Source organism: Palaemon carinicauda, chromosome 1 (assembly GCF_036898095.1).
Source record: "Palaemon carinicauda isolate YSFRI2023 chromosome 1, ASM3689809v2, whole genome shotgun sequence".
Taxonomy (NCBI): domain Eukaryota; kingdom Metazoa; phylum Arthropoda; class Malacostraca; order Decapoda; family Palaemonidae; genus Palaemon; species Palaemon carinicauda.
In genome coordinates, this window is record NC_090725.1 from 211,690,569 (window position 1) to 211,714,988 (window position 24,420).

At 44.4% G+C, this 24,420-nt stretch overlaps 1 protein-coding gene across 6 annotated transcripts in view; it reads left to right on the plus strand.

Annotated features, from left to right (window-relative positions):
- The window catches only part of Trm1 (tRNA methyltransferase 1), a 143,726-nt gene that overhangs the window by 15,935 nt on the left and 103,371 nt on the right, over nucleotides 1-24,420 (plus strand). The window contains exon 1 of one of the 6 annotated variants that reach the window (XM_068387493.1): nucleotides 5,089-5,113. The exons of 1 other annotated variant lie outside the window; for it this stretch is intronic. Coding sequence is in view for 2 of the 5 variants with exons in the window: in XM_068387478.1 (XP_068243579.1) it covers nucleotides 5,274-5,296 (23 nt within the window). In the remaining 3 variants the exon portion in view is untranslated. Of the gene's footprint in view, nucleotides 1-5,088; nucleotides 5,114-5,154; nucleotides 5,374-5,511; nucleotides 5,547-24,420 lie in introns of those variants that run through there. 4 more of the 6 variants (XM_068387483.1, XM_068387478.1, XM_068387486.1 and 1 more) reach the window with 4 other exon arrangements.

The window sequence follows — 24,420 nt, forward strand, 5'->3', positions numbered from 1 at the left end:
TAACTATCATATTAGAAACATAGCATTTATTAGTAAATACTTAAATGAAAAATCTATGGCCATACTCATTAATCACCACATATTTTCAAGAATTGATTACTGCAACTCACTGTTCTATGGCTTACCAAATTATCAGCTGAAGAAAATTCAAAGAGTACAAAACAGAGCTGCTAGATTAATAAAAGGACTACACAATAGGGAAAGAGTTACCCCTGCACTAATTAAATTACACTGGCTGCCGGTAAAGGCGAGAATTGAATACAAGCTACTCTTACTAACGTTTAAGATACTGAACCAAAATATCTAAAAGAATGCCTGAACAAACTAGAACTAGAAACACATGTTAACATAAGACACATGAGTGACAAATATAGGCTATCTGAACCAAGAACAAATAGTAAATTTGATGAAAGGGCTTTTAGCTACTGTGCGCGTAGACATTATAATAAACTGCCAACTGAAATGAAGGACCTAAAGGGAGCAATTGAATTTAAGAAGAAACTAAAGACATTACTTTTCACAAGATCATATGATTTGGAAGATGCTACAATCAACGAATTGTATAAGTTATGATGAAAATGTTTCGTTAGATGATTAACATGGACCCGCCCGAGTAGTTCACTCGACTTCAGTGGAGGGTTGGATTTAAACCCAAAACAAGTAAACAAGTAAGTATTCGAAGGCTTGATCGTCATCGCCGATGGACCGTAAGATCATTAAGTAGCAGTTCATGCACAACTGTATCAAAAACAGCACTGAGATCGAGCAATATTGAAATACCACATTTATTTTCATCCATCATTTCCCGCATATTATTTACAACACAGCAGATGGCTGTCTCCGTAGAGTATAGTTTTCTGTAAGCAGATTGGTTGTCAGGCAAAGCTTCTATTACTTCTAAGTGACTGACTAGTTGTTCAAGAATTACATATTCAAGCACTTTTGAAACAAAGGATAGATTCGAAATAGGTCTATATGAGCTTAATTCCTGGTAGTCCAGTGCATTTTTCAGAACTGGTGTGACTATAGCCATTTTCTCAGATTTAGGAAACTTACATTCATCAATGCTTGCATTTGCTATTCTCGTTATCATTTCGGCTAGACTAGAAAAGTTTCTCTCTCCAATTACTTCAGATATTGACATAGGATCGATCGCGCAATTTGTTATCTTTGATCGCTTGATAATTCTGGTGATGTCATCTTGTGTTATGTTGTTAAATCGTATTAATTTTGTCTGTGTGCCTGGTGTATCATTAATCTGATGTTGAGTATTTACAAATGGCCTGGTTATATTTTCAATTTTGTCTTTAAAGAATACTAGAAAAATATTTGCTAGTTCCTGGTCTCTGTATCCATCAAGTAGCTTCTTTTCTTTTATATTTCCTATTATAGGCTACCATTTAGGAGACGATGTAACTTATTTATGTCTGTTGTTGCTTCGAGGATCTTTTCTCTTATAACATTCATTTTTTTTCCTTCTTAGTAGGTAGTTATATTGACACGCAGCAGTTTTGTATTATACCTAAGTACTTTCAGTTTTTAACCTATTCTACTTTCTTTACGTCTTTTTCCCTCTTTTCACCAAAGTCTCTCCATCAAACCAAGGAGATTGGTCTTTTACAGTTATAGTCTTTTCCATCGGTGGGCACATGGTATCATATTCACTTTTATTCACTTTATTATAAGTGGTCGTAATTCAGTTAACACACTTAGCCCCCAGCAGACGTTGGTCATCATGATCACAGGGAATGTTGATAGCATCATTTATTTTCTTTGTAACTTCTACAATAAATACGGTAGGAGAAAAATTTGATTTATGTCTAAAGTTTATAGTCTTTACTAATGCATGTATCTGTAGAGGTAGACTAATGGTAATAAGTTTGTGTACTGAGGAGATAGTACATTTTGCTTCAACTTTTATATCAGATACAATATTATGCATGCCATCACTTAAAACTAAGTCCAACGTATGCCCAGTTAAAGTAGTTGTACAGCCGACATTATTCACTAGTCGATATGATTCTAATAACTCAGTAAATGCCAAAGCGTCAGGATTTGATGTGTCATCCATCCAAAAATTGAAGTCTCCACAGATAACTAATTCGATTTTCTCTATGATAATCATCTCAATGAGAGCACCGAATTCTTCAAAAAAGATACTAGTGTTTGTTCTAGGAGATTTGTAGATTGTTACAAAGGAATTTTTTTTTTTTTTTTTGGCGTAAAGTTTATTTCTATATATTCAAAGCTTGTTACACTAGTTCTTTTCAACATTTCGAGATTTGAGTAACTTTTATGAATAAAGAGTCCGACATCCCCACCAGACTTACATTCTCTCGGTATGTGAAATAAGGCGTGTGTGGGGGGCGTAATTTCAGTGATCTTTGCCTTGTCCAAGATATTTAACCATGTTTCAGATAATGCTAGCATATCCAAATATTTCTCGTTTATCAATTCTCGAATTTGAACACTCTTATTACCTACACATTGTATATTTACATAGTCACAGTTTATGACATCCCTAGTAACCATGATCAGTATTTTCCGCTAGTCTTTTCAATTCCAAGTCATAAGCTTTGCAATCTTTAGAATTTACTATTTTGTCACTTGGTTTGTTTAACTTTATGCAGTTTATACACTTTGACACTTGCGAATTACTCTCCTTGGTGGAATGTTTTCCTGAACATTTCCCGCAAACTTTATCGTCATTCTTAGACTTGCTATCTTTTTCAAGATGTCCATACCTCTGGCAGTGGTAGCAGGTGATCCCCTGGTACTTATCACGTATGTTATGAGTATCCCATCGTAACGAAACTTTTTTCCTCATTATCATGAATATCCTTTCGAACTTCAGGATCACATTTCAGCACATAGTGAGTGCCCCCCCCCCCGGGCAGGATTTCCTCAGGACTACACTTATCTTCTCTTCTATATTTTAGATTTGGTCCAGGTAACGATTTCTTTGAATCAAAACATATACTACATCATCTTCATCATTGTACACATTGCATATCATTATTTTTGGTTTTAGTTTTCCGATTTTTCTCGTTTCAGTGTCAGCCACCAATGTCTGAATTTTGTTTGCCGCCTCTTCTCTGATCATTTTGTTTGCAAAGTTTACAACATTTCCATTCGTAGTTGACCTTGTGTTTAGCATAGGAATATCTTTAATCTGTGCTTGTTCAACCTTACGTAATCTTTCAGTAATTTTAGTTGTTGTATTAGTTGATTTAATGATCAACAGATTTTTTCCTTAACGTTGTCAGCAAATGTCGGTTTCTCCGGTTTTGGGTCTATCAATGTTTGAAGTGTTGCTTTAATTGATTCCATATTCATGGCAAGAATGTCAACTTTCTCAGTGAGGTCGGTAGTCTGGGTAGAATTTGCTGCATGTGTGCTAAGGTCCGCTAGTTTGTTTTCCAAGTCATCTATTTTCGCGTCTTTTTCGTTCAGGGCCAAATCTCTCATGTTCACATCTTCCTTTAATGTTGATACTGTATTACTAAAATGGCTTGTCTGGCTTCGTGTACGCAGTGTGGGCATAACCAATCTAGGTTATTCCGTTCATTATCAGTGATGCCTATCACTAAGTGCTCACATTTCTTATTCCATTCACATTCTATCCATTTTTTCCGTTCTCCCTCCTTGGTTTTACATATGAGGCAAAAATAGTTGGGAACACAAATGGTGTACTGTTTCTTATCATTCAGGTTTCTCCACAAAATTAACTAATATCTTTTCAATGATATTCTAAGCGAGAAACAGAAAGATAAAACACAACTCGGGGCACACGTCCACACTAAGTACAGGTGTGACTTTGATTCTGCATTATTTAGATCTCTCGTTTTCTTTTTACTTTTACTTTATGATGTAAATCATTATTTCCCTTGTCTTTTAAACGAAGTTTTATATTAGCCTTTGCACTCATCGGAAAACCTGTTTCTTTATTTCCTAGGAAGTCTTCATTCCCCGAACCAATTTCTGGTCTGTCAAACCTGACTCTCAACTCACCCAATTGCTCGCATTTTCCATCTAATGGGTTTCAACCTTTGTATGCGTAACACTATTTATCACTTAGGACATCATTATACATTATATAGTTTAAATTGTACTTGTTAGCAATAAATAACACGTGTGTGGAGGGCAATTGCGCCCTCGTCAACTAAATATCCGAACCAAGGTAAATGGCAGGAGTTTTAGTAGGCGTTTATAGACATATTGTGTACAACATCTCCGTTTTCCAGAAGTCCTGATGATGTTAATTAAGTTGATTTAAGTTAATTACTGACGACTTATTTAAACGAAAATAAAAAAGAAAAAACTTCGTTATACACACAGACACACACATGTATATATATATATATATATATATATATATATATATATATATATATATATATATATATATATATATACACACACACACACACATATATATATATATATATATATATATATATATATATATATATATATATATATATATATATACACACACACACACACACACACACACACACACACACACACACATATATATATATATATATATATATATATATATATATATATATATATATATATATATATATATATATATATATATATGTATGTGTGTGTGTGTGTGTGTGTGTGTGTGTATGTTTACCGCACATATCCTGTCGAATTCAGAATCTGTTCTTGGATTTGAAATAAACCCATGATAGCTCAGGTTCAGGTGATTAGTGAGTTTGCAACACATGGTTATTCATGATGAATATGTATCACTAACACTCGTGATTTTAATTAATGTAAATATCAACCACAATAGCACTTAATATCGAATTCTACATTTGAGAATGTATAACCACTGAAAATTCATTTATGATAACCACGTGATGCAAATTCACAAATCAACTATCATGGTGGAGATGGGTTCATATCAAGTCTAATAACAGATTTCTCATTTCGACAAGTATGTACGATAAACTTGTAATAAACTTATATCTCTCGATAGCATGGCTAGCTAGAGTCCCTGCAGTCTTGGTTTCGGCTAAAAGGCATAGTTTCGAATCTTTGCCCGGCCAGAAGCTGTTATCATAAATGCATTTCCAGTGGATATTCACACACAAAGGTAGAATTTGATATTAGATACTATTGTGGTTCATATTTACATTGATTAAAATCCACAAGTGTTAGTGATAGAGATACAAGGAAACCTACCTGTATGTAGAGCGTACAACATAACACGTTCTAAGGAATAATATACGCTATTACTACTACTGTTCCTACCAATGTGGATTGTTCGCGTACCCAGGTTGTAACTAGTAAGATTTTGGTTTTTTGTTTTTGTTTTTGTCCTGCTTATACCTCCCAATCAGTATTATATTAGCCGTAAGTTACCTTTTCATTTATAGATCCCAAATTATAGAATTTTGATTTCATCTTTTTAGTTGTGATGCCTAATGGGAAACGTCCTTCCCGCAATCTGTTGGACGGGAAGGGTAATATAGTTACAGACGACACAACATTTCGAACAGAAAATAAATGATTTCCTGTAGTAAATGGTAAAGTTTTGGAGCCTTTGTTTATCAGCTGCCAGCTAATACCTTGTGGATTAAAAATGGATATCAACTAACCTAAACTTTCCCCCATAACCTAACCTTACCTACTTACCTAAGGAGGGGGGGGTTGACGCCCCTCTGCGACCCCCCTTACACTGCTGTATTCCTAGTTAGCCGTAATCAAACATACAGTTGGCTGCTATTATACATACGCCCCAAAGTTTTATTTACGGTCGGGGAAACTTTTCTAACAGAAAAAATATGATTTCCTTTAGTAAATATTGTGATTTAGCTGAATTTTGGTCAATATATGATGCTTTAACTTCTAGCCAAATATATGAACCATATATTTATTCTTACTTGCTATCTTGTGTTTTATGCATTTTTTACCATGATAATCGGGGCAAACCACCCATTCATGAATTTTTAGACCCCCCTTTTATAAAGACAATTATGGGGGACCCCAGTGGGAAACCGTGGTATTTTGGGTGGCGAAATGTCATAAACGAGTGATTTGCAGCAATGTTAAAGGTCAGAAACGTGAAATAAGTTCAAGGTAAACAATTGGAAAAATATATGGTTCATGTAAATGGCTGAAAACAGGGCAAAACGTGATTATTTAACTTTATAGATTTGTAAAAGGGTACAGAACCTAACAAACACACCTAACCTAACCTAGTAGTTCCCAGATCACAACCCCTAGCCATGGGGACAAGCTCCCAGATCCCCCTTTCCAGGTCACAACCCCTGGCTGGGGGCAAACCCCCTGGACCCCCCATTTCAGGTCACAATCGCTAGCCGGACCCCCCCCCCCCCCTTCCCAGGTCACTAACTAGAAGTAAATCAAATAAATCCTTACATTATGATAAAGTAAATCATAAATAAATCCTTCCATTATGAAAAAGTGAATCACAAATAATTCCTTACTTTATCATTGATACCGTCGCCTTTTTTTTTTCCTTGGCAATCTTTACAAAAGCTTTGCAGTAGCAAATGTGCTGGCCTTCCCTGAAAATTAAGTCGGTATCGGACCTTTAAGGCATTATTTCGCTGATATTTTTTAATTACACTTGAGTAACAATAGCTTTACACTGAACGGAGAGCATTTCCATCATAATCAATTGCCGACAAACACGAAATTACACTAAATATCGAAAGAGATTGATGTGCTTCCCTTAAGTTCCCTCTTGGAGAGGTCTTTACGAGATGGTGGTTAAGTTGAAACTGAAGACGAAGGTGGGAAAAAAAGGGCTGTTGTAGGACAACATCCGGGAAGAAGTACTTTTAAGCTGTTAATTTGTTTAAAAAAACCACCTGACAAATACGTCATTGTAAATGTACAGAAAGCTCCCCAAACCATGGGAAAAAACGCATGCGCAATAAGTCCCCTTCAGTCTCAGGTGTAAACAATGGACTTAAAGTGAAAAACATACTTGTTCCGTAACTGGAATACAAACCACGCTATTTAATATGGGTAATTACTTTCGGCGTAGCTGAAATGACGAGCTATTAGAATTTTAACGAGGGTTTACTACCCCACCGCTAGTTAGCGGGGGGTAGGGAGGGTAGCTTGCTGTGGGCGCCAACTCATCCCGTTGTAGAACGGGCAACGGTCCCTTCGGGACATCAAGGGCTTTCGCACAAATTTGTGCATAAGTCCCTTACGCGCCAGGTCTCCCCTGCGCGCCAACAATCACCTGCACGCCAGCGCGCACCTGCAGATGTTCCTGCTATAGCGCGCCAGCACTCTCCTGATCGCCAGTGCGCTACTACGCGCCCTCATCCTGCAGCGCGCCCTCGTTCTCCTGCACGCCAGCACTCGCCTACGCGCCAACGCTCGCCTGCTCGCCAACGATCTCCTGCGCGCCCACGATCTTCTGATCTGGGCGCAATGGGGAAGGTAACCTCTTCCCCTGCTCCCCAGCACTCACCAAAGCGCCACCGATCGCCGACGCGCCATCGGACCCCGCCTGCGCGCCATCGTGCACAGTCTCCAACACGCGTCACGAGATTGCACACGAGTGCCCTGCCCGCCCACCACCACAGCCAGATGTGTGCTCTCATGTGCGCCTGCGCGCAATGGATATATCTCCTGCGTGCGCGCGCCCGCGCGAACAATCGCCTTCGCATGCGTGAGCGCTCATCCACCCTTCTGCGCGCCCTCTGCCATCTCCAGCCTGTGCCCCTGCGCGCCATCGCTCGCCCGCGCGCCATCGCTCGCCCGCACGCCATCGCTCGCCCGCGCGCCATCGCTCGCCCGCGCGCCATCGCTCGCCCGCGCGCCATCGCTCGCCCGCGCGCCATCGCTCGCCCGCGCGCCATCGCTCGCCCGCTCGCCCGCGCGCCATCGCTCGCCCGCTCGCCCGCGCGCCATCGCTCGCCCGCTCGCCCGCGCGCCATCGCTCGCCCGCGCGCCATCGCTCGCCCGCGCGCCATCGCTCGCCCGCGCGCCAACGCTTGCCCGCGACCCATGGCAAATCCCAACGCGCGAGCGCCAGCGCGATCCCCACCGCGTGAGGCTGCAGGACAACGCGCGACCAGGTTATCATCGTCGCGTGTGGAGGGAGGATTCCGGATAGGTCCTGGGACTTTTCTCCTTCTTACTTTCAAGCAAACCCTCCTTTGGTAACTCCTCCTAGGGATCGAACAATCCCCTTCCCTCCAGAGGGAGTTTCAGTCAGCATCCTTGGTTTGGGTCCCTGGTCAGAGCGGTCATGCAGGCTTTTAAGCCTGTTCTCTCTGAGCTGAGCCACAAATCATTGGCAGCTTCTACTCCCCTGAAGAGGAAGAGAGGAGTATCTGATGTGGTAACTTCTCCAAGGGCGAAGCTGACTCCTCAGAAGTCTTTGAGGAAGGCCTCTTCACCCCGCAGACTTTCACTCCTTCCCCTTCGGACGAAGATTTCCCGTCCTCAGGGGAGTCACGCGAGGTGAGGCATTCCCCCATCGCATCAATGAGGGAAACCCCACCTCGCTCCGGGAAGTCTTCTCTGGTAGGGGTGGAGAAGAGCCTCCCACCATCGCTGTTGGAGTCCTGCATCACTCCCAGGAGGGAGTCGAAGGACTCTAAGACTTTGCCTAAGTCATCCTCAAGGATTAGACCGGAGCCAGCCAAGCCCTCAGAGAATGTCCACGAGTCCCCCCAAGAAGAGCCTTTGGGGACAGGAGACTTCGCTGCTAGCCCTTCAGGAGGGGAGCTGCAGGAATCAGAGCATGCGTTCTGGCAGGTTCTGACCCTTATGAGGAATCTCAATGTGTTTGCGGATCCAGAGATTCTCCCTCGTGAGGGCAAGGACACGGTCTTGGACCGAGTCTTTGGTACTCAAAAACCCTCAAAGGCTAGCGCGGCTTTGCCCTGGTCTCAAGGGGTTAAGAGTGCCAGAGACAAGGTCGAAGGCCAGCTCTCCGAGCTTGCCTCCTCCAACCGATCCAGCGCCGGCAACAAACTCCTCCTGCCTCCTCGTGTCCATCAGAGGAGGTACTTTGACATCATAGAGGAGACTTGTTTAGCTCTTCCCCTACTGTACACCACTCTTTAGAAGAGCTTACCAGGGGAGTCCCTCTAGAGAGAGACTCCAACCGGCAAGTCTCGTTCTCAGTAACGGAGATCCTTAGCCAGGAGAAGGTGGCGAAGTGTGCCTTGCAGGCAACTTCGTGGCTGGACATCTGGCTGGGGTCTCTGGGCATCCTGTTACGATCAGAGGACTTGTCCAAAGAGAGTACCAGGAAGGCCATGGAGAACCTTTTTACTCTCAGCACTCGTACAATCAAGTTTCTAGCCCACCAAGCCTCGAACTTTTGGGCTAATACCATCTTGAAACGTCGAGATGCGGTGTCTGAGAGATTTCACCAAAAGGTCCCCAGTACCGAGATCAGCAGGCTCAGACATTCTTCCATCATGTGGAAGAACTTGTTCAAGCCTAAGGACGTGGATCAGGCGGCTGAGAAGTGGAGGAAGTCCAACCAGGACTCTCTCCTACATAGAACTTTAACATCGAAGCCCTATAAACCTCCAGCAACCCAGCAATCACGTCCTACCAAGACCACGAAACCGGCAGCTTCAGCGAAGACAACGGTGTTTAAGCTCTTTCCTCTCAAGGACAAGAAAGGCAAAAAGTCCTCCAGGGGAGGAAAGAATCCTCGAGGGAGCGGCCGAGGCCGCAAACGCTAGGATTGGCAGTCCCCCTGCATGTCCACCAGTGGGGAGATGCCTACAAAGTTGCGCAAACAGGTGGCAGCAACTCGGGGCCGATTCCTGGACGATTTCCGTAATCAGTCAAGGATATCGCGTCCCGTTCACAACATCTCTACCTCCCCAACAGCGAATCCAGTGTCGTTGAGCTCCCTTGCCATGGGATCGACAAGGGGGCAAGCCCTTCGGGCAGAAGTTGAAGAAGGGCACTCTCCAAGAGGTTGTCGATGGGTCCCCAGGCTTCTTCAGTTGACTCTTTCTTGTAAAGAAGGCATCTGGAGGCTGGAGACCAGTCATCGACCTCTCAGCTCTGAACAGGTTTGTCAAGCAGACCCCGTTCAGCATGGAAAATGCAGACACGGTCAGACTTGCAGTGAGACCGCAAGACTTCATGTGTACACTGGACCTGAAGGACGTGTACTTCGAGATCCCAGTTCATCCGTCTTCAAGGAAGTACTTAAGATTCAGCCTAGACAACAGGGTGTACCAGTTCAAGGTGCTGTGTTTCGGTCTCTCCACAGCACCACAGGTTTTCACCAGGGTGTTCACCCTAATATTGTCGTGGGCACACAGGATCGGCATCCGTCTCCTCCGTTATCTGGACGACTGGCTGATCCTAGCAGACTCGGAGTCAGCACTTCTTCGACACCGAGACAAACTTCTGGGATTTTGCCAAGATCTGGGGATCATGGTAAATCTCGAGAAGTCTTCTCTGCTTCCCACTCAAAGACTGGTATATCTAGGCATGATCATAGACACCAATCTCCACAAAGCCTTCCCATCAGACGACAGGATAGCAAGGCTGAGGAGGGTCGCGAGTCCTTTCCTCAGACGAGAAGAGCTTCCAGCCCAATCGTGGTTACGTCTCCTCGGTCACCTCTCATCCTTGGCCCATCTAGTTCCCAACGGTCGCCTCAGAATGAGATCTCTCCAATGGCGACTCAAGTCCTGGTGGAATCAGGGTCACGATTCCCCGGACGTCATGATCCCTATGGGTCCTGCGGAACAGACGGACCTTCAGTGGTGGGTGACAGACGAGAACCTACGAAGAGGAGTGGATCTTCTCGTCCTCCCCCCGGATTTGATGCTGTTTTCGGATGCCTCAAAGAAAGGGTGGGGCCCCACGTTCTGCATCACAGGACCTCAGGCCTGTGGTCAGAATCAGAAAAGTGCCTCCATATAAATCTGCTAGAAATGAAGGCCGTATTCCTGGCCCTTCAACAGTTCCAACAATACCTGGCGGGTCACTCTGTGGTGGTGATGAGCGATAACACCACAGTAGTGGCTTACATCAACAAGCAAAGAGGTACCTTTTCAAAGCAGCTATCCCATCTCGCAGTAGAGATACTGAGATGGACCGAAGTCCACTCGATTCCACTATCGGCTCGCTTCATTCCAGGCAAGAGGAATGTGCTCGCCGACAATTTGAGCAGAGCGTCTCAGATAGTGAGTACCGAGTGGTCTTTGGATCATCTAGTAGCCAACAAAGTCCTGACTTTGTGGGGTTCCCCGACTGTGGATCTGTTCGCTACAGTGCTGAACTTCAAGCTTCCGCTGTACTGCTCCCCAGTCCCGGATCCCAAGGCACTCTAACAAAATGCCTTCCAACAACGGTGGGACAACATCGACGTATACGCCTTTTCCCCGTTCTGTCTGATGAGGAGGGTGCTCAACAAGACCAGAATATCGGTCAATCTCTCGATGACCCTTGTAGCTCCACTATGGCATCACGCGGAATGGTTTCCAGACCTTCTGCAACTCCTAACGGAACTTCCGAGAGAACTCCTTTCACGACACGAGCTACTTGAACAACCACACGCTAACATCTTTCACAAAGCCATAGGTTCGCTATGACTTCACGCCAGGAGACTATCCAGCATCTCCTCTCTGAGAGAGGATTTTCGCAACAATTTGCGAACAGGATGTCTGGACACCTGCAGCGTTCTACCAGACAAAGTGGGGAGTTTTCTGTGGTTGGTGTCGTGGAAGGGGTATCTCTCCACTTGATGCCACTATTCCAGCAATAGGGGAGTTCTTCGTGTATTTGCGGGAAGAAATGCGCCTTTCAGTCTCAGTAGTGAAAGGCTATCGCTCAGACTTAAGTCTAGCCTTCAGGCTCAAAGGAGTGGACATTTCTTCCTCGCTGGAACTTTCCCTACTCATACGAAGTTATGAACTTACCTGCCCTCAGTCGGAAGTGAGACTTCCTCCATGGAACCGAACGTGGTTCGAGTTCTCAGGTCTCTTAAGAGACCTCTACGAACCATTACGCCAGGCTTCAGATCGCCACCTAACTTGGAAGACAGTGTTCCTACTTGCTTTGGCCTCAGCCAAGCGAGTCAGTGAACTTCATGGTCTCTCGTATGACATCGCCCATTCAAGGGGATGGGGTGAGGTAATGTTCAGATTGGTCCCTGAGTTTGTTGCTAAGACTCAGAATCCGGGAGTGCCGGACCCTTGGTTCGACTCTTTCCAGATTTCGAGTCTTCGTTCTGTAACAGATGACCCAGACCATCTCCTACTGTGTCCAGTAAGGAGTCTGAGGCTATATCTCAAAAGAACGGCTTCAGTTCGTCCCCAAGTGCAGGCATTGTTTGTGAGCACTGGGAGAACAAAGAGGAGGGTTACCAAGAATACCATCTTGGCATGGATTCGTAGGGTGATCCATCTGTCCCTGAATCCTGACCCTCCTCCGTCACGTCACCCTAGAGCACATGATGTCAGGGGCGTAGCTACGTCCCTGGCCTTCAAGAAGAACTTTTCAGTGACGCAGGTTCTACAAGCGGGTGTGTCGAAGCGTCAGACGACCTTCACAGCCCCCTACCTGCAAGACGTGACCCACAGGAGGCTCGATACGTTCTCTATCGGCCCTGTGGTGGCTGCACAACAGCTGGTTTAAAACCTCAGGCTCCTTAATGGACAAGTAGCAGAAGATTGAGGGCATTGTTGCCCGGTCTTAGTCTGCATGAATGAAAAGGTTTGTCTGGCCCTTATTCTTTTCTTCATCCTCCCCTCTCTTGGGGAAAGTAGCATCCTGGGTTCTCTGCACTGCTGACCTCAAACCACTGCAGGTAAACCATGTTTCCTTGCGTTCCTAGTATTAAACTAATACTGTCACGTCCCCATACCCTGACGAGGTGGTATTGGGAGAGTCCTAGCCTAAAGTTTCCATGTAAAGGACTACAGGTCAACTTCCTAGGACGAGTCACACTTCATACCTTCACACACAGCTTACGTAGGCTGCAGCCCTTGCACAGCAAGGTTCTAGTGAGGTGCAGGGACTCCTTATTGTTGAGTGCTGACACACTTAGATACTGAGTCCCCGGGCAAAGCCAAAAGACAGTACTGGCTGGGACTTGCCACCCTTCCTAAGGGGTGAGTCACCGATATTAAATAGCGTGGTTTGTATTCCAGTTACGGAACAAATGACATTCGTAGGTAATTTGTATTTTTCCTAACTATATAAACCTTAGCTATTTAATAAAACTTGCCCGCCAGCCCTATCCCTCGTGAAGTCCTACCTCTAAGCAAAGTGAGCTCAAGCACTAGTGTGTGTGAGGGTGGGTGGGTAGCAAGCTACCCTCCCTACTCCCCGCTAACTAGCGGTGGGGTAGTAAACCCTCGTTAAAATTCTAATGGCTCGTCATTTCAGCTACGCCGAAAGTAATTACCGTTTTATAGCTAAGGTTTGTATAGTTAGGAAAAATACAAATTACCTACGAATTTGTCATTTCACATTTAATATTCTGATATGTAAGTTATTATGCCCCAGCCTCTGTTAAACATATAGAGAAAAATACCAAACTAGCCAACACTCGTCCATTTCTTATAGCGAATTCCAGTTTGGCTAGAAATTGAGTATCATATATTTACCAGAATTTGACCTTCATTTCATTTCAATCTCTATAAACAGAACAACCAGTTTGGCTAACTTTATTCTACACAGAAGTTAGTCGAACTGGTTATTCTGTTTGGTTGCGATTGAAACAGAGTACAAATTCTGTGAAATTACATTAGTTACTACAGGAAAACATATTTTATGTTCAAAATGTTTTACCCTAAATATAATGGTTCTTGTTCCGCTGTGGGCTCACTTTGCTCGCTGAAAAATAAAAACATCAAGCTCCATATGTACTGGCAAGCAGCAATGTTGAGCTGCGCACGCTAATATCAATATAGTTTTAATAATGAACTGCAATCACTAACCAGGTACAATTAGCAACTGGTAGCAACTGTGTTGTATCGGAGGTGACAGAGGTAAGAATCTTCCTGTTCCCCCTCTGGATTTGATGCTCTTCACAGATGCATTAAAAGAAGGGTGGGGGGCTCACCTGCTGCACCATATGATCGCCGGCCTTTGGTCAGAGCCAGAATGGTACCAGCACATTAATTTTTCTAGAGATGAGAGCAGCCTACCTGGCTGGCTCTTCATCAGTTACAACGGTTGCTGGCAGTCACTCTGTGGTGTTGATGAGCAACAACACCACAGTAGTGGCTTACATAAACAAACAGGGCGGTATCTTTTCACAGCCTCTATGCCATCTTGCAGTAAAGATCCTCAGATGTCAGAAGAACATTTGGTGGCTCTATCAGCTCGATTCATTCCCGGCAAGAGGAATGTGCTCACGGACAATCTAAACAGAGCAACTCAGATAGTAGGCTCTGAATGGGCTTTGAATCGTCAGATAGCCAACAAAGTCCCGACTTTGTGGGGTTCCCTGACTGTAGACCTGTTCACAGCATCTCTGAACAGCAAGCTTCTGCTGTACTGTTCTCTAGTCCCGGACCTTCAGGCTCTATGGCAAGATGCATTTCAACAACGGTAGGACAACATCTACGTGTATGCCTTTCCCCCGTTTTGTCTGATGAGAAGACTGCTCAACAAAACAAGAGCATCCAAAGATCTAATGATGACCCTTGTAGCTCTGCTATGGCATTATGCAGCGTGGTTTCCAGACCTCCTGTAACTTTTAGTAGATCTACCGAGAGAACTTCCTCCACGACAAGATCTACTCAAACAGCCACATGTGAACATCTTCCACAAGACCGTGCAGTCGTTTCGACTTCACGCTTGGAGACTATCCAGTGTCTCCACTCTTAGAAAGTCTTTTCACGACAAGTTGCGGAGTGAATCTCCGGATACTTGCATAGGTCCTCAGCCTTGGTCTACTAGGCAAAATGGAGAGTTGTTCCGTAACTGGAATACAAACCACGCTATTTAATAGGGGTATTACTTTCGGCGTAGCTGAAATGACGAGCCATTAATTTTTAACGATGATTTACTACCCACACCGCTAGTTAGGGGGGGTAGGGGAGGGTATCTTGCTAAACCCCCCCCCACACACACCTGTGCTTGAGCTCACTTTGCTCTCGGCTTGGATGGCGGTCGGACGTGTCTGCTCTCATCCTCGCCGTCATATTGGCAGCCATTTAATTGCTTTTGTTCTTTCTTTTTCTTCTTTCTGTGTATGTGAAGTTGGCCTCTGCGATCATGTGCACCTGCCCTGGTTTTCCTGACCGCCCCTGTGGAACGTTCATGTCGGCGGTCGAGACTGATCCTCATGCCCTTTGTCCTTCTTGTAGGGGCCAACGGTGTGATAGTGTCAACAAGTGTAGTGAGTTAGGGTGTGGTCTGCTTCCCAGTGGGAGAGGTTTTCGCGATGACAGAAGAAGAAGTCCAAATAGGATATTTCTCCTTCGAAAGTTGCTTCGAAGGGAGAAAAACCCAAGGCCTCTTCTTCCGTTGCCCAACCCTCCTACGAAGCTCCCACTCTATCGGTCTCTTTCGAGAGACCATCGAGTGGTAACGTAGACCGATTTATTGTTAACCAACCTCGGGTCTCGAGAGATGACGTTGCTTCCCCTAGCAAAGCAGCTCCACCTCTCCCCCCAGGGGAGGACATGTCACTAACCTCTTTGTTTCAGGTTTGGTCCACCTTAGGGCTTACGGGTTCGCCCTCCAAGGAGGTTTTGCTTAACTACATCTGATTGGGTGCTGCTGTCAAGCAATCGTCATCACCGTCAGATGTTGATCCTCCGTCTCTTGTCGACGTTGTGGTGTCAGAGGTATCCAATGCGGTTTCACCCATCTCTTCCACTCCAGACTCTATGGTAGCTAACTGCTTAGTTTCTCCCGTTCCTGATCAACCCACGAGGGAGAAACCAAGTCCATCGTCAGTCTCTCCTGCTAGTGTTTCTTCCCCTTGGGGGAGTTCACTTACAGAGACTCCTCTTCGGAGGATTGCAGAAGGTCGCTTGCTGATCCAACGGCCCCCAGAGGACGCATCCGTTGGAAGGCTCGCCTTTATCTTCGCCATAGAGGCCTTCCTTCACCTACGGTGAGGAGGCGCCTCTTTGGTTCAACGTCTTCTATGCAGTTCCCCCGCAGAGGAGCCTCTAGACCAGTGGTTCTCAAACTTTTTCATGAGCGACCCTATTTGAAACATTTCATTCCTTCGCGACCCAGAGTAAAGTGAAGAGAAAGAAAACATGCAATGATATATACACTTTATTTTGGAAAAAAAATAATGTGTACAGCTTTTCATTCACAAAACTAAACTAGTGGGGGAAGATGAACATACATAACAAAAGTAATTTGTGGTTAAAGAAGAATAATTCAATTAAGCAACTGAAATACACTGAAACACTGAAAGCATGATAATGTTCCTGTGTCCCTGCGACCCATCAAAATTGATCTCGCGACCCAACTTTGGGTCACGACCCATAGTTTGAGAACCACTGCTCTAGACCGATCATCTGTCACTGCACCTGCACTGGTCCTGGAGCTCTCTGCAGATCGTTTACGATCTCCTTCGATGGAAGGTCGTCCTTTTAAAGGACATGTCGACCTTCCACCTGAGAGACCTGCCGTCGCCGTTCCTGCATGGGCCTAACAAGGCTCCAACTGAACGTGCTATTGCGTGCCAACAATATATGCGCTACACGCCCACGAAACTTGACAAGCGCTCATTAGTAGCTCGTCAGGCCCCATCACTACGCGCTGATCTTCCTTCTTATCCTAACACAGGGCATCAAGAGCATAAGTGCCAACATGCGCATACGCTCCAACAAGAGCATAGCTCCAACACACGCCATGCACGCGCACATGCGCCAACGATCTCCTGCGTGCCAGGGCTCGCCTGCGCACACTTCACCCACTCGCCTTGCGCTTACGTGCCATCGATCTCCTATGCGCCAGCGCCCACCTACATGCCAACACTCGCTTGAGCGCAAATTACCTGCGTGCCATCGATCTCCTGCGCCATAGTGCTCTCCCGCGCGCCAACATTCTCCTGCACGTGCGCATACGCGCCCTACATCTTACTCTCCTGCGCGCCATGCTGCGCACCATCCTACGCGCCAGGTAAAACCTGCGCGCCAACTTTCTCCTGATAGCAGGACTACTGACAAGTCAGCCATGCTGCCTTCACCCGCGCGCCACCCCTTACCAACGTGCCAGCCTTTTCCCGCGCTCTCCACAAGGATATGCACGCGCGCCATGCGCACGCTCGTTCAATCTTCTCCTAGGGATGCGCGCCAACATTCTCCCGCATGCCCCGCATGAATCTACTGCGCGCCCGTGTGCTAGGTGACTTTCTTCTGTGCGCGCGCCCTACAGCTGTAACAGATGCGCGCGAACACTCTCCTGCGCGCTCTTCGTGATTTTCCTGCGCGCCCGCGTGCGCGAATATTCTCCTGCGCGCCCGCGTGCACGAATATTCTCCCTCGCGCTAGCGTCAATATCCTTCCACGCACGAGCCTACGCATCTCAAAGAACGACATCCGGCAAAGTCACCATCGCCTCACTCCCCTCCCCGCAAGCGCATACCACCGCACATTGTGGGAGAAGGGAAACTTCCAGAGGGGTTCAGGCTCCCAAAGCTACCACAGGCGAACCCACCAATTACAGGGACTCCTCCCAAGGATCCTTCAATCCCTTTCCCTTCAAGGGGTATGTCTGACAGTGCATCTGTCAGCCAACAGCCTCCGCTCGGTGCCCTGATCAGAGCCGTAACTCAGGCTTTCAAGCCTGTCTTCTCTGAATTGGGACATGGAACCATGGCTTCCTCTACCCCATTGAAGAGAAAAAGAGGAGTTCTAGACGCGGTCACTTACCCAAGGGCGAAACTGACTCCATGCAGACCTTTGAAGCAAGTTCCTTCTATTCCTAAGACTGCCTCGCCTTCCCTTTCAGACGAAGATTTCCGGTCTCCAAGGGAATCACGCGAAGAGAGACTTTCCCCCATCGCGCCAATGGAGGAAACCTCTCTTAGCGCTGAGAGTTCCACACAGTCAGGGATTGGAAGGAACATGCCACCCTCGTCATTGTTGGAGTCTTACATCCTTCCCAGGAAGGAATCCAAAGACTCCAAAACATTGCCTAAGTCCTCCACTAGGACTAGGATGGAACCAACTAGCCACTCAGGGAATGTCCGCGACTCCCCAAGAAGAGCCTTCGGGGATAGAAGGAGACTTCGCTGCAAGTCCTACAACAGGAGGAGACCAGCAAGAGTCAGAACATCCGTTTTGGCAAGTTCTGACTCTGAGGGCTCTCAACGGGTTTTTCGACCCCAGAGATCCCTCCTCGAGAAGGCAAAGACACGGTCTTAGACCGCGTCTTTGCTACTCAAAAGCCCTCTAAGACCAGTGCAGTCCTGCCCTGGTCTCGAGGGGTAAAGAGTACCAGAGACTAGATCTCACAACAGCTCTCCGAGATGTCCTCCTCCAAACGTTTCGGTACCACCAACAAGCTCCTCCCACCTCGTCGCGTACAGCTGAGGAGGTACTTCGAGATCCTAGAGGAGCCTGTCTAGCTCTTCCACTTCACCACTCACTGGAAGAGCTAACCAGGGGAGTCCTTCTTGAGAGAGACTCCAACTGGCAGGTTTCGTTCTCGGCAGCCGAGATCCTCAATCAGGAGAAGGTCGCGAAGTGTGCTAAGCAAGCTACCTCGTGGCTCGATATCTGGTTGGGGACCTTAGGTATCTTGATACGCCTTTCCCCCGTTCTGTCTGATGAGGAGGGTACTCAAAAAGACCAGAACATCGGTCAATCTTTCAATGACCCTCATAGCTCCGCTATGGCATCATGCAGAATGGTTCCCGGACCTCCTGCAACTCCTAACGGAACCGCCAAGAGAACTCCCTCCACAACACAATCTACACAAACAACCACACGCCAACATCTTCCACAAAGCCGTAGCTTCACTACGACTTCACGCCTGGAGACTATCCAGCATCTCCTCTCTGAGAGAGGATTTTTGCCATAAGTTGCAATCAGGATGTCTGGACACTTGGAGAAGTCATTAGCAGCAGTCTCCCAGGCAAAGTGGAAAGTCTTCTTGGTTGATGTCGTGGAAGGGGTATCTCTCCATTCGATGCCACTATTCCAGCAATAGCGGAGTTCCTCGTGTATTTGCGTGATGAAATGCACCTATCAGTCTCGTCAGTGAAAGGCTATCGCTCAGCCTTAAGCCTCGTCTTCAGGCTGAAAGGAATGGACATTTCTTCATCGCTAGAACTTTCTCTACTCATACGGAGTTGTGAACTTACCTGCCCTCAGTCGGAAGTGAGACCTCCCCCATGGAACGTAGTTCGAGTTCTCGGGTCTCTTAATAGACCTCCCTATGAACCATTACGCCAGGCATCAGATCGCCACCTAACTTGGAAGACGGTGTTCCTGCTAGCTTTGGCCTCGGCCAAGTGAGTCGGCGAACTTCATGGTCTCTCGTATGACATCGCCCATTCAAGGGGATGGGGTGAGGTAATGTTCAGCTTCGTCCCTGAGTTTATTGCTAAGACTCAGAACCCGGAAGTAGCGGATCCTCGATTCGACTCCTTCCGGATTTCTAGTCTCCGTACTGTAACAGATGACCCAGACCATCTCTTACTATGCCCAGTAAGGAGCTTGAGGCTGTACCTTAAGAGAACAGCCGCAGCCCCTCCTCGTGTGCCAGCACTATTTGTCAGCACAGTAAGGACTAAGAGGAGGGTCACCAAGAACACCATCTCTGCATGGATTCGCAGGGTCATTGACCTGGCACTGAATCCAGACCCTCCTCCGTCACGTTGCCCCAGAGCACATGATGTCAGGGCCATAGCTATGTCCCTGGCCTTCAAAAGAAATTTTTCAGTGACGCAGGTTCTTCAAGCTGGGGTGTGGAAACGGCAGACCACGTTCACATCTCACTACCTGCAAGACGTGACCTACAGGAGACTTGATACCTTCTCTATCGGTCCTGTGGTGGCTGCACAACAGCTGGTTTAAAACCTCAAGCTCCTTATTGGAAAAGTAGCAGAAGGTTGAGGGCATTATTACCCAGTTTTAGTCTGCATGAATGAAAAGGTTTGACTGGCCCTTATTCTTTTCTTCATCATCCCCTCCCTTGGGGAAAGCAGTATCCTGGGTTCTCTGCATAGCTGACCTCAAACCACTGCAGGTAAACCATGCTCCCTTGTGTTCCTAGTATTAGTATTAATACTGTTACGTCCCATACCCTGACGAGGTGGTATTAGGAAAGTCCTAGTCTACAAGTTTCCATCTAAAGAACTTCAGAACAACTTTCTAGGACGAGTCTCACTTCTTCACACCTTCTCACACAGCTTGCGTAGGACGCAGACCTTGCGTAACTAGGTTTTAGCGAGGTGCAGGGGCTCCTTATTTCTCGAGTGCTAACACACTCAAATAAGGAGCCCCCCGGGCAAAGCCATAAGCCAGACTGGCTGGGACATCCACCCTTCCTAATGGGTGAGTCACCCCTATTAAGTAGCGTGGTTTGGATTCTAGTTACGGAACAAATGACAAATTCGTAGATAATTTGTATTTTTCCTAACTATACAAACCTTAGCTATTTAACTAAACTTGACCGCCAGCCCTATCCCCCTTGAAGTCCTACCTCCAAGCAAAGTGAGCTCAAGCACAGGTGTGTGAGAGGGGGGGGGGGGGTAGCAAGCTACCTTCCCCTACCCCTGCTAACTAGCGGTGTGGGTTGTAAACCCTCATTAAAAATTAATGGCTTGTCATTTCAGCTACGCCAAAAGTAATACCCCTTTTAAATAGCTAAGGTTTGTATAGTTAGGAAAAATACTAATTATCTACGAATTTGTCATATTGGCTGGGACGTCCACCCTTCCTAATGGGTGAGTCACCCCTATTAAATAGCGTGGTTTGGATTCCAGTTACGGAACAAATGACAAATTCGTAGATAATTTGTATTTTTCCTAACTATACAACCCTTAGCTATTTAACTAAACTTGACCGCCAGCCCTATCCCCCTTGAAGTCCTACCTCCAAGCAAAGTGAGCCCAATCACAGGTGTGTGAGGGGGAGCGGTAGCAAGCTACCTTCCCTACCCCCCGCTAACTAGCGGTGTGGGTAGTTAACCCTCGTTAAAAATTAATGGCTCGCCATTTCAGCTACGCCGAAAGTAATACCCCTATTAACCCTAGATAGGTACGCTCCTCGGACACCCCTTTAAGGGTATACTCGGACGCGCGCGACCCCGACGCCAAAAAAAATTCTTGAAAAATCAGTTTTTGCAGTAACCTCCTTTTTTCTTTTGCCAAAAAAAACTTCAATGAATGCTTAAAACAACTGTAAAGATAAATACTACTCATCTGCAGAAAAACTATTTATTATAAATATTTTAAAAAATTAAGTAGAAAAAAAAAGACCTTACATAAAAATTCATAAAAAAAAGTTGATACATATATACACAAATCCTTTTAGGAATTGATTCTTGAATGTTTAGGACACATCTTGATGTATTTTGGATGAAGTCAGACCCATGGAGGTGAAGATCTGAAATGAGAAAAAAAGGGTAACTTTTTTTGGCCAAAAAAATTGGTCCAAATTTCATGAATTTTTTTTGTACCCAAATGAAATAGGAAGTGGCTAATTTTTTTAGGGAATAAACATATGTTATCATAAAATAGAAATATGTAAAAAAATCTTCATTATTTTGTAAATTACATTTATATCAGGGGCCATATCTAAAGGTAATTTTTTGAGTACTTAGAAATTTCGTAAAAAAATACATATATTTAATATATAATATGATATTTATGCAGGTAAAAATATACCAAAATATCACAAATTCTATAGGGAACAAGAATATATATAGATAGGACAACTTACGCTTCGGATATGTCCACAAAATGGCCGCCAACCACACTGACTCAGACTCCCTAATCTGCCACTTGAAATGTAGGTAGGGTATGTCAATTTCAAGGTATTATTTACTAATCTAATTATTCTTGGATATGCATAAAAATTGTATGGTGGGTTGCTGGATAATTGTCAATTATTTTACGACTATAAAATTAAAATTATGACCCAAAAAAAATTTTTTGAAGGGAAATAAAATGGAAAAAAGAAATGTAAAACAATATAATATTTTAGCTAAAAAAATTTGATGATATTCAATCAAAAAAGAAGTAAACAAAATTTTCCGACAAATAAACATCTAGAGGAATCATTACTCTGTGATAGTTCCTTAGTACGTAGTAATTTTGAAAGAAATGGGAAAAAAAGAAAAAGTGGCAATCGCAGGAAAATCGAACACATACCTACATATACGCCATATCTGGCTAAAAATAAAGATAGGCATGGGTAGCCAGATCATCTAGAAACACTTTCCAACACTATAAAAATACAAGTTTTGCGACACTACTTGCCAATTCCTTACGGTAACATGACTAAGCAAAAAAATGCAAAACAAATAAAAAGGGGCACTCGCGGAAAAATGGCCGACATTCTAATATACGGCATTTCAGAAAAAAAAGATTTCAGCCACGTACTAGGCAAACCATCAAGGTACATTTTCCGACAAATAAACATCTAAATGAATCATTACTCTGTGATAGTTTCTTAGTACGTAGTAATTTTGAAAGAAATGGGAAAAAACGAAAAAATGGCAATCACCGGAAAATCGAACACATACCTATATATACGCCATATCTGGCTAAAAAAAAGATAGGCATGGGTAGCCAGATCATCTAGAAACACTTTCCAACACTATAAAAATATAAGTTTTGCGACACTACTTGCCAATTCCTTACGGTAACATGACTAAGGAAAAAAATGCAAAACAAATAAAAAGGGGCACTCGCGGAAAAATGGCTAACATTCTAATATACGGCATTTCAGAAAAAAAAAATTCAGCCACGTGCTAGGCAGACCATCAAGGCACATTTTCCGACAAATAAACATATAAATGAATCATTACTCTGTGATAGTTCCTTAGTACGTAGTAATTTTGAAAGAAATGGGAAAAAACGAAAAAATGGCAATCACAGGAAAATCGAACACATACCTATATATACGCCATATCTGGCTAAAAAAAAAAGAGAGGCATGGGTAGCCAGATCATCTAGAAACACTTTCCAACACTATAAAATTATAAGTTTTGCGACACTACTTGCCAATTCCTTACAGTAACATGACTAAGCAAAAAATGCAAAACAAATAAAAAGGGGCACTCGCGGAAAAATGGCCATTCTAATATACGGCATTTCAGAAAAAAAAATTTCAGCCACGTGCTAGGCAAACCATCAAGGCACATTTTCCGACAAATAAACATATAAATGAATCATTACTCTGTGATAGTTCCTTAGTACGTAGTAATTTTGAAAGAAATGGGAAAAAACGAAAAAATGGCAATCACAGGAAAATCGAACACATACCTATATATACGCTATATCTGGCTAAAAAAAAATAGGCATGGGTAGCCAGATCATCTAGAAACACTTTCCAACACTATAAAAATATAAGTTTTGCGACACTACTTGCCAATTCCTTATGGTAACATGACTAAGCAAAAAAATGCAAAACAAATAAAAAGGGGCACTCGCGGAAAAATGCCCAACATTCTAATATACGGCATCTCAGATAAAAAAAAAGACATGCACGTGTTAGCCCAACCATCAAGGCACACTTTCTAACACATAAACATGAAAAAAAAAATCAATAATATACGGCAATTCCTTGCTACGTAGTAAATTTTTACAAATATTGAAAAAAAAACAGAAATTGGCAACCGCAGTTAAATACCCAATATACCAATAACTACGTCGTATCTGACAAAAACAAAGTCACGCATGGGTAGCCAGATCATCTAGACACACTTTCCAACACTAAAAAAGCAAAAGTTTTACGACACTATTTGGCAATATCTTACGGAAAAATGACGGCAAAAAAATGAAAAAAAATGAAAAAGGGGCACTCGCGGTAAAATGCCCAACATTCTAACATACGGCATCTCAGATAAAAAAAAAAGACATGCACGTGTTAGCCCAACCATCAAGGCACACTTTCTAACACATAAACATGAAAAAAAAATCAATAATATACAGTGAACCCTCGCTACTTCGCGGTTCGACAATCGCGGATTCACCACTTCGCGGGGTTTTCCCATAACCCATATATATATACATATCGCGGATTTTCCGGAAAATTCGAAAATACCGCGAAATCTGAAGACAACCAAATACGATATTTTGTTACCTGTAATTCCATTAATACTGTAATTAGTAATATCTGCTCTTACTGATTGTTCATTGCATTACATATGATATATAATTCAGCACAGAAAGAAATAAAACACGAAAAGAGAATGTGATCATACGATAATTCAGTACGTAGTAAAATTAAATCGAACATGAAACGCAAATCAGATGCAGTCATACCA